Source organism: Acipenser ruthenus, chromosome 3 (assembly GCF_902713425.1).
Source record: "Acipenser ruthenus chromosome 3, fAciRut3.2 maternal haplotype, whole genome shotgun sequence".
In the NCBI taxonomy this organism is placed as follows: Eukaryota; Metazoa; Chordata; class Actinopteri; order Acipenseriformes; family Acipenseridae; genus Acipenser; species Acipenser ruthenus.
Genome location: NC_081191.1, coordinates 52,021,218 through 52,032,730, shown reverse-complemented (window position 1 = coordinate 52,032,730; position 11,513 = coordinate 52,021,218). Strand labels below are relative to the sequence as shown.

The window sequence follows — 11,513 nt, the reverse complement described above, 5'->3', positions numbered from 1 at the left end:
ATATATATATATATATATATATATAATATATTCTTGCTAGCTCATGTATTTGTGTGTGTACTGTATGAGTGTGCGTGCGTGCGTGTGTGTGTGTGTGTATATATATACACACACGCTGTAGAGACCCCCGAAATAGGAGGTAAGGGAAAGGAAAGGATTCAACACTTCAGACCCGGAGTAGATTGTTAAGGTGTTTATTGAAGCACAAAACCGAGCTCCGGAGAATCAACTGCACACGGCCAAAGGTGTAGCAAGTCAGTTCTGCCAGTGACTCTTTAATGGATGCTTTATATACAATTATGATTATATGATTATATGCCATAGCCGTCCCCATATCCAATCCCTACACCTAAGCACTTTATATTCATTCATAGGCAGCAGTGTGGAGTAATGGTTAGGGCTCTGGACTCTTGACCGAAGGGTCGTGGGTTCAATCCCCGGTGGGAGACACTGCTGCTGTACCCTTGAGCAAGGTACTTTACCTAGATTGCTCCAGTAAAAACTCAACTGTATAAATGGGCAATTGTATGTACTGAGACATCTGTTATTGCCCAAGTTGTTCTTGCTTATCGAAAAGAACATTCTGTCAACCTTGCCCTTCAACTGTCACTTTATCTGTGTATTTGAGTTAATGCACAGTTGACCCATTGTTCTTGTTTCATTCTAGAACATTCTAGCACATTTGTGGTATCATCCAGTTGTTATGCCTTGGTGCAGGAGACGATTTCAGTATTTGGTTTCTACTATATACAGTGCCTTGCAAAAGTATTCAGACCCCTGACCAATTCTCTCATATTACTGAATTACAAATGGTACATTGAAATTTCGTTCTGTTTGATATTTTATTTTAAAACACTGAAACTCAAAATCAATTATTGTAAGGTGACATTGCTTTTATGTTGGGAAATATTTTTAAGAAAAATAAAAAACTGAAATATCTTGTGCTGTGGAAGCTCCCAGTTTACACCGATGAAAGAAATTGCCCTAGTGAGGACACAATTACCTTACCATTGGCCTCCACCTGTGAACCATTAAAGTTGCTGTCACGTTTTCTGGATAAAAACCCCACTGTTGAAGGATCATTAGTCAGGCTGTGAATCTGAAGGAAAATGAAGACCAAAGAGCATTCTACAGAAGTTAGAGATAAAGTAATACAAATGCATAGATTAGGGAAAGGGTACAAAATAATATCCAAGTGTTTGGATATCCCAGTGAGCACAGTTGGATCAATAATCAGGAAGTGGAAGCTGCATCACACCACCCAGTCACTGCCAAGAAAAGGCCGTCCCTCAAAACTCGGCACTCAAACAAGAAGGAGACTTGTGAGAGAAGCCACAGAGAGGCCAACAATCACTTTGAAGGAGCTACAGAGTTCAGTGGCTGGGAGTGGAGTAATGGTGCACCAGTCAACCATATCAAGAGCTCTGCATAACACTGGCCTGTATGGGAGGGTGGCAAGAAAGAAGCCGTTACTCAAAAAGTACCATCTGAAAGCACGTCTGGAGTTTGCCAGAAAGCATGAGAGTGACCCAGCTGCGATGTGGGAAAAGGTTTTGTGGTCAGGTGAGACCAAGATAGAGCTTTTTGGCCAAAACTCAAAGCGCTATGTGTGGCGCAAACCTAACACTGCCCATGCCTCAAGACACACCATCCCTACAGTGAAGTATGGTGGTGGCAGCATCATGCTGTGGGGATGCTTCTCATCAGCAGGGACTGGGCATCTTGTTAAAATTGAAGGAAGAATGGATGGAGCAAAATACAGGGAAATACTGCAAGAGAACCTGCTTCAGTCCACTAAAAAACTGAAGCTTGGGAGGAAATTCACCTTTCAGCAGGACAATGATCCCAAGCACAATATATATATATATATATATATATATATATATATATATATATATATATATATATACAGTACCAGTCAAAAGTTTGAGTACACTTGCTGGAAACTAGTTTTTTTTCATAATTGACAATGTTTTACGTTGTATATGTTTCTGTAAATACTTGAAAATGAAAACACATGTTACAATATACAAAACAAAACATAAGGAGCATCAAAGCAGTGTTCAAGAAAATTGAAAATTGTCTCTAAATCTTGGATTCCTCAAAATAGCCTCCCTTTGCCTTAATAACAGCCTCACAGCAGGAAATCACACGACATATCTTCCCAGCTCTTCTGCAGCAATTCCCAGAGATGTAGGCACTTGTAGGTAGCTTTGCTTTGACTCTTTTGTCCAGTTCGTCCCATACAAGTTCTATGAGATTGAGGTCTGGAGACTGGGCAGGCCAGGTCATTAGATTGAGTTGTCCTTCACTTTCCTTTTTCGTCAGATAGTTCTTGCACAACTTTGAGGTGTGTTTCGGGTCATTATATTGCTGAAGAATGAAGGACTGCCCAACTAGCCGTAATCCTGATGGAATGGCATGCTTCTGAAGTATGCTATGATAGCCATGCTGGTTGAGCTTGCCATGGACTTGGTAAAGATCACCAACTCGTGTCACCAGCAAAGCAACCCCAGACCACGACACTGCCTCCTCCATGCTTGACAGTGGGAACCACATATGCAGAACTCATGCGCTCACATCTGCATCTTACAAATACTCGGCTGTTGGACCCAAATATTTCAAATTTTGACTCATTGGTCCATAAGACCAACTTCCACTCCTCAAACGTCCCGTTTCTGTGTTTTTTGGCCCAGACAAGTCTCTTCCTCCTATTCTGCACTCTTAACAATGGTTTCTTTGCAGCAATTCTTCCAGTTAGGCCAGCTTCACGCAATCTCCTCTGAACAGTTGATGTTGAAACATCTGTATTCCAGTAGTATTTAGCTGAGCTTGTATTTCAGGGGCAGTTAATCGCCGGTTTTGCAGACTTGTGACTCGAATGAACTTGTTCTCTGATTCTGAGGTCACCCTTGGCCTGCCTGACCTTGTTCGGTCCTCATGAGTGCCAGTTTCTTCAAATCATTTGATGGTCTTGGCCACAGCAGTTACAGACACTTGCAAAGTTCTTGTGATTTGTCTTAAAGATTGACCTTCATTTCTTAAAGTAAGTCTTTTTTCTTTGCATAACTGAACTTCTTTTGCCATTTTCTGCTCCCTTACATTCAGGAATGATAAACTTGTGCCTATGCTACCTATATTTATAGTAATCATGGACCCTCACCTGTTAACAATAATTGGTGACAAAAGGTTAATTAGGTAACATGCTAGTTAACTCGGAGAACATCTAACAAAGACACTTTTATACTTAGGCTAGTGTTCTAACACCGTGTTATACACATTTCAGACTTTTAACTTGACTTGGGCTTCAGACTGAAATCCCCTTGCTTTGGATGACCATTTCATTGAAATTGACAAGATTTACATTTTCATTTAAAAATAAAATTTTTGAATGCAATTCACTTATGATTATCAGCTTATATAAGTACACATATCATATAATGAAATAAGTGTTTATAGACAAGTTTATACAGTTAAAAGCATAAATAATCATGAAAAACCTGGTTTCAAGCAGGTGTACTCAAACTTTTGACTGGTACTGTATGTGTATGTGTGTATATATATATATATATATATATATATATATATATATATATATATATATATATATATATATATATATATATATATAGTAACACAGCAGGGAGGGGGTTAATCCTCCCTGCATGGAAGAAAACACGTGCGAATGCACATTTGTGTTAATTGTTAATTATCCCCTGCACCTGGTAATTATTGTTAAATTAGGACCAGGTGCGGGGTATATAAGAGGTGCAGTCAGTCTGCTTATGGCTGCTGAGTAGAAGGAGGCAGAAGGAAGGTGCTCTGCTTCCGAGCAGTCCTAATAGTAAGTGCTGTGTTAAACCAGTTTGTGTTTGTGTTGGCAGGTAAACGGCTTAGCCGTCCTGCAAGTTAGTGAGGGAAAAACTTGTGTAGTAAGCGCTCCAAACGGAGTTAGGTTTTGTTTTGTGTTTTTGTTTGTTTTTGTCTTTCATTAAAATATAGCGCAACCGCGCTTAAAATCAAGTTCCTGTGTCCTGGGTCGTGTTTTTAAAGGGGCAACGAACCTGAGTGGGTGCAATATATATATATATATATATATATATATATATATATATATATATATATATATATATATATATATATATATATAATCGCACACAGTAGATGCCGGTTATTAGCAACCCTTATAAAGACAACTTTAGGTTATTAACAACATTTTCCCAGGAACCAATCCAGTCCCATAGACTTTAATGTTAATGGAATTCTGATATTCGCAACTGTACGCTGCTTATTGACATAAGAACATAAGAAAGTTCAGCCCATCTTGCTCGGTTGGTTGTTAGTAGCTTATTGATCCCAGAATCTCATCAAGCAGCTTCTTGAAGGATCCCAGGGGGTCAGCTTCAACAACATTACTGGGGAGTTGGTTCCAGACCCTCACATTTCTTTGTGTAAAAAAGTGCCTCCTATTTTCTGTTCTGAATGCCCCTTTATCTAATCTCAATTTGTGACCCCTGGTCCTTGTTTCTTTTTTAGGTCCAAAAAGTCCCCTGGGTCGACATTGTCTATACCTTTTAGGATTTTGAATGCTTGAATCAGATCACCGCCTAGTCTTCTTTGTTCAAGACTGAATAGATTCAATTCTTTTAGCCTGTCTGCATATGACATGCCTTTTAAACCCGGGATACTTCTGGTTGCTCTTCTTTGCACTCTTTCTAGAGCAACAATATCCTTTTTGTAACAAGGTGACATCCCATGAGTGTAGTTTTTGGGGAGGGAATCTGTAGCGGTTAGCTACAGTACTGACTTTGAAGCCAGTAAAGTTGTATTTTAGTTTAAGTTGAAATGTAGTTTTATCCCTATAGCAGTGTTAAAGAGCTTCAGTACCCAGAAGGCATGGCGTTTACAAAGCAGTATGGCTTAATTTCATTGGGCTGTTTTAATCAATGATAGAAACGTTTATGGGCTGCTGTTATTTAAAATGGCTGTGGGGAAAAAAAGAAGAAAAAAGACAAACAGCATGGAGCTGGAGAAGAGAGCAAGCTGGTGGATTCCAAATCATACAATCTTATCTGGAATACAATGATCGCGTTATAGATAAGCTTGACCTGCATTAACTATTTTTCGTTAAGGTTTTTTGATAAACAGAGCTACTGGGGCCCTAGTTAGAAACGTGTTTATTGTTTTTTGTATGCACAGCTATAACGCTGTGCATTATAAATCTACCACGCTTCAGTTTCTGGGTTTCTGGATATCATTGTTTGGAGTTTTGGAGAACAAAAGACTTAGCAGCTGGTTAAACATCTGGTTAAACATCAGTTTCTTTACAATTACTCAAAATATATAAAAGGATTGTTTTTCATGCTGACTGTTTTACCTTTAATATCAATTGGCAGAGGAAGCACCAAACAGAACTCTAGCTGCTCAAATACCTCCAGCAGACTCGATTTGTGTTCATAATGTGCTACATTTTGTGTTCATAATGTGCTACATTTGTTTGTTGGTTTGTCTTGCTGATGTTGTTGTTTTGTATTGGGATGTTGCCATTTCAACAGTGTGCCAATATTGATTGTATATGGTGAGTTATCTGCTGTTATAGAATATAAACACCATAGTACAATAAAAATAGTTATTAATTGTGTACAGAACTTGTCCCTTGTGTTTTTTGCTGTCAGTATTTCTAGCTGATTTGGGAGTTATTAATTTTGTAACCTTAATCGGTAGTTATTTGAGTGTTAATCTGTACCCAGATACACTCCATATAGAGCATCCGCTACAAAGTGTCAATCAATAAATTCTGGCCAGTTAGTGATGAGCTTTCTTTTTTAAAAATTGCATCAGGAACCTGTAACGGTACATGTAACTTCATTGGAATTTAGTGCACGGTAAAAGTACACAAAGCAGACCAGATTTCACGGTCAGTGTCACGTTTTTTACTGCCATGAAATGGGTAGGGCCCTATTTATGTGCATACTTCATGCAGCTTTTATAACACACTGACTTTGCAACTGCGTATTTCTGGCGAACTGAGGCAGAATCGTGGCTTGAAACTGGCTACGAAAATGCATGCAAAATTAAGATGGATTTACAGCGGGAGGTGGTACATTGTAAAAAGCAGACAAAGGTTGGACAATTTCTTATTTAAAAGTGTGTTCTTTAGAATTGATTGTAAGTAAAACACATATTTGTTATGTTTGCTTTAGTCATTGTAAGGACAATTCTAGTACATGTTTGTGTATTACTATTTAAGCCTACTCAAGTTTTTTTTTTGTATTACACACAAGTGAAATAAACAGTTCTATGTCTGGGTATTTCGTGTTTCTCATGTTCATTTTTTTAACAGTGTAACATTTAAAAACACATGTATTTCAGTGCCATATTTGTACAACTACAGTATAGATCGTTGTTCCATATAAATACACTTGAAAACAGGGGCTTTTCACTTATTGGCAACTTTCGGTTAAGGACAACTTTTTTCTGGGAACCGAGAGGTTGTTAATAATCGGCATCTACTATATATATAATATATATATATATATATATATATATATATATATATATATACACACACACACACAGTTGTAGTCAAAAGTTTGCATACCCCAAACCCCAAAATAGTGTGACCGCAACTGACATGTGGCAGCTGCTAAGTCTCAAAATTGACTGTGACGCTTGTCTTAAAAACAAACTGTTATACAGTTGTAGTCAAAAGTTTACATACACCAATGGAAATTTATAATTTCTAGAATTTCTCAAAAATAAAGAATTTTAGGGAAAATCTTTTGTAGCAAAAGTTTTGCTTTTGTGGATGAGGAAAAAAAGTTACAAGACATAAGAACATAAGAAAGTTTACAAACGAGAGGAGGCCATTCAGCCCATCTTGCTCATTTGGTTGTTAGTAGCTTATTGATCCCAGAATCTCATCAAGCAGCTTCTTGAAGGATCCCAAGGTGTCAGCTTCAACAACATTACTGGGGAGTTGGTTCCAGACCCTCACAATTCTCTGTGTAAAAAAGTGCCTCTTATTTTCTGTTCTGAATGCCCCTTTATCTAATCTCCATTTGTGACCCCTGGTCCTTGTTTCTTTTTTCTGGTCAAACAAGTCCCCTGGGTCGACATTGTCTGTACCTTTTTAGGATTTTGAATGTTTGAATCAGATCGCTGTGTAGTCTTCTTTGTTCAAGACTGAATAGATTCAATTCTTTTAGCCTGCATCTGACATGCCTTTTAAACCTGGGATAATGTTGGTTGCTCTTCTTTGCACTCTTTCTAGAGCAACAATATCCTTTTTGTAACGAGGTGACCAGAGAACACAATATTCTAGGTGAGGTCTTACTAATGCATTGTAAAGTTTTAACATTCTATTGATTTAAATTCAACACATCTCACAATATTTAAAATTAAAATAAACAAATCCCCTGGGCCAGATGAGATCCTCCCAATAGTACTCAAAGAAATGAAAGAAGTTATTTACAAACTGCTAACCAAGATCATGCAACAGTCTCTTGACACAGGGGTTGTACCGACAGACTGGAAAATAGCAAACGTAATACCGATCCACAAAAAGGGAGACAAAACCGAACCAGGTAACTACAGACCAATAAGCCTGACTTCTATTATATGTAAACTTATGGAAACTATAATAAGATCCTACACGTAAAATTACCTATATGGTAACAATATCCTGGGATAGAGCCAGCATGGTTTTAGGAAAGGGAGATCGTGTCTAACTAACCTGCTTGACTTTTTTGAGAAGGCAACATTGAAAATGGATAACTGCAAAGCATATGACATGGTTTATTTAGATTTCCAGGAAGCTTTCAACAAAGTCCCGCATAAAAGATTAATTCTCAAACTGAACGCAGTAGGGATTCAAGGAAATGCATGCACATGGATTAGGGAGTGGATAACATGTAGAAAACAGAAAATACTGATTAGAGGAGAAACCTCAAAATGGAGCGAGGTAACTAGTGGTGTACCACAGGGATCAGTATTAGGTCCTCTGCTATTCCTAATCTACATTAATGATTTAGATTCTGGTATAGTGAGCAAACTTGTTAAATTTGCAGACGACACAAAAATAGGAGGAGTGGCAAACACTGTTGCAGCAGCAAAGGTCATTCAAAATGATCTAGACAACATTCAGGACTGGGCAGACACATGGCAAATGAAATTTAATAGAGAAAAGTGTAAAGTATTGCCCGCAGGCAATAAAAATGTGCATTATAAATATCATATGGGAGTGTAACAGGGCGAGCAGCCCTGTATGTAATATTTATTTATTTATTTTTAGAACGGGGTTCCCCCCTCCGCCCCTGTGCAGATTATTGTTTTGTGTTTGTTTGTTTTATGATTTAGTTGTGTAAATATGATGGCGAAACGCAGCAGGTTTTGTTATTGTTTTTGTATTATTGTATTTGTAGACGACGGCGTAGCCGTGTGGTTTTGTTTATTTTAAAACGTGTTCTGGCAGAGGCGAGATTGGTGCTCGTCCTCTGCCAGGAATAATTAATAAACTCGTGCAGAAGGTGGCCATCTCCCAAATTAATTGAAAGTGATTAATTTTGTTGCTAATCGGGAGATGGTCACCTGCATAAAAAGCCTGCAGCTCTCTACCCTTTGGTGGGTGTATGAGGAGAGAGCGAGGAGAGAAAAACGAAACTAAAAAAAAGATACAGGAACAGTGAAGGCTACAGCCCAGCCTGACCTGTATGGTTTATTTATACTTTGTGTTCATGATTATTTTTGTTTAACATTTTTATTTTGCTCTGAGCAAGTGTTTTGTGTTAGAAATATTTATTTTATTTTTTGTATTATTTAAATAAAACGGCGCCGCTGCGTCATTTACTTTGATCTGCAGTACTGGTGTGTTTCCTTCCTGCTTCTGACCTGATGTCACTGCCCAGCCATTCCTGCCACAGGGAGATACTGAAATTGAAGAAGGGATCTATGAAAAAGACCTAGGAGTTTATGTTGCCTCAGAAATGTCTTCATCTAGACAACGTGGGGAAGCTGTAAAAAAGCCCAACAAAATGCTCGGATATATTGTGAGAAGTGTTGAGTTTAAATCAAGGGAAGTAATGTTAAAATTTTACAATGCATTAGTAAGACCTCACCTAGAATATTGTGTTCAGTTCTGGTCACCTCGTTACAAAAAGGATATTGCTGCTCTAGAAAGAGTGCAAAGAAGAGCAACCAGAATTATCCCGGGTTTAAAAGGCATGTCGTATGCAGACAGGCTAAAATAATTGAAATTTTTCAGTCTTGAACAAAGAAGACTACGCGGTGATCTGATTCAAGCATTCAAAATCCTAAAAGGTGTAGAAAAATATGTAAATTTACCGCGATTTAAGTAGACCCCTAGTTATAGACAATGTCGACCCAGGGGTCTTTTTTGACCTGAAAAAAGAAACAAGGACCAGGGGTCACAAATGGAGATTAGATAAAGGGGCATTCAGAACAGAAAATAAAAGGCACTTTTTTACACAGAGTATTGTGAGAGTCTTTGAACCAACTCCCCAGTAATGTTGTTGAAACTGACACCCTGGGATCCTTCAAGAAGCTGCTTGATGAGATTCTGGGATCATTAAGCTACTAACAACCAAACGAGCAAGATGGGCTGAATGGCCTCCTCTCGTTTGTAAACTTTATGTTCTTATTTTATTATGATTCAAGGTGGGCTTTCTTGAGTTATGGCTTCCTTCTTGCCACCCTACCCTACAGGCCAGATTTGTGGAGTACTTGGGATATTGTTGTCACATGCACACTTTGACCAGTCTTGGCCATAAAAGCATGTAGCTCTTGCAAAGTTGCCATTGGCCTCTTGGTAGCCTCTCTGATCAGGCTCCTTCTTGCTCGGTCATTCAGTTTCTTAATAATCGTCTTGACCGCTCTCCAAGGGATATTCAAGGCCTTTTGATATTTTTTTCTACCCATCCCCTGATCTGTGCCTTTCAACAACTTTGTCCCGGAGTTATTTTGAAAGCGCCTTGGTGCTCATGGTTGAGTCTTTGCTTTGAAATGCACTACCCAGCAGAGCATACAGGAACTGCTGAATTTATCCTGATATCATGTGAATCACTACATTTTAACACAGGTGGAGGCCACTTAACTTGGTGTGTGATTTTGAAGGTGATTGGTTACACCTGAGCTCATTTAGGATTGCTATTAGAAGGGGGGTGGACACTTATCCAACCAAGCTATTTCAGTTTTTATTTTTAATTAATTTTCTACAAATTTCTAGAATATTTTTTTCACTTGGAAGTTGTGGGGTAGGATGTGTAGATAAATTTAAAAAATATATATATTTAATGCATTTTAATTCCAGGCTATAAGACAACAAAGGGTGAAAAATTTGAAACGGGGTGTAGACTTTCTATCGGCACTGTATATGTGTGTGTGTGTGTCTATTATATACTGTGTGTATATATATATATATATATATATATATATATATATATATATATATATATATATATAATATATATATATATATATATATATAAATATAAAATATATGTGTGTGTGTGTGTGTAAAACAAAAAAAATGAGTTCAGACAAAGTGCAGGATACAATAAAAAAAGAATGACTGCACTGGAATTATCTAACGATGCTAAAGGATTCACTGAGATTTAAGTTTGTAATGCTGTAGGTTATGATGGATTCCTCAGAGAAAGGGAGTCAGTGGCTTCTAAGGAGCTCTGAGATTGGAGGAGTGGATAATTGAATGAGCCAATAGGGAGAGAGGATGAACAGAGGGTGGTTGCAAGGATCTGTGGGAAATGAAGTTTTCACTTGGCCTTAATTAAAGGGACAGGTGGGTGAGACTTACACCCACATTATGTAGCATGGGAATTGCTACAAGGGAACCAAAGTTATGATAATAACCTAACATTTTCATGTCTTTGTAAAAAAAATCTCCTAATTGTTTTCAACCTATCCTCTGGTTGTAGGTGATGGCAATAAGATGGTGGATGCAATAACAATGCTGTCAATAAGGGATCCAGTTCACATGGTTCTTATCAAAACTGACACCTCCAATGAAAGAACATTGGTTGCTTCCTGCTTTCTGGACTGGCAGTCAGTTCTGAGCTCACCAAATGGGAGAACTAGTTCAGCTGTGGAGCTTTTGGGAGTAGGTAAGAAATCAAAAGCCTGGTTCTGTACTGAAATGCTATTGTGTTCCATTAGTCCCTCGCTAAACCGGACAGAAGGGTAGTCACTGGGGGTGTCCGGTTTGACAAAAAAATTGTACACACACACACACATTTTATAGTGCTTGTTTTATTTTAAATGTATAAATTATTGCACTGAAATAACACTAATGTGTTCTCTGTACACATTGCATTATGTAAAAATATAAGCCTGTACAGTAGCCCTGTGCAGTAGTAAAATCAAATTAATACCTAGTGCACTTTTTTACTTTAACCTATAGGCTACCAGTAGCACAAAGCAAATCATGTTACTGTATTGTACACATTACTGCACAACGCGAAAATAAGAAAATATTATGT

General features: G+C 37.9%; 1 protein-coding gene across 4 annotated transcripts in view; it reads left to right on the top strand.

Annotated features, from left to right (window-relative positions):
- cep76 (centrosomal protein 76) overlaps positions 1 to 11,513 on the top strand; it is a 105,934-nt gene that overhangs the window by 41,096 nt on the left and 53,325 nt on the right. For all 4 annotated transcript variants that reach the window (XM_059013652.1, XM_034058901.3, XM_034058899.3 and 1 more), the window contains exon 5: positions 10,953 to 11,138. In XM_059013652.1, the coding sequence (XP_058869635.1) occupies positions 10,953 to 11,138 (186 nt within the window). The remainder of the gene's footprint in view (positions 1 to 10,952; positions 11,139 to 11,513) is intronic.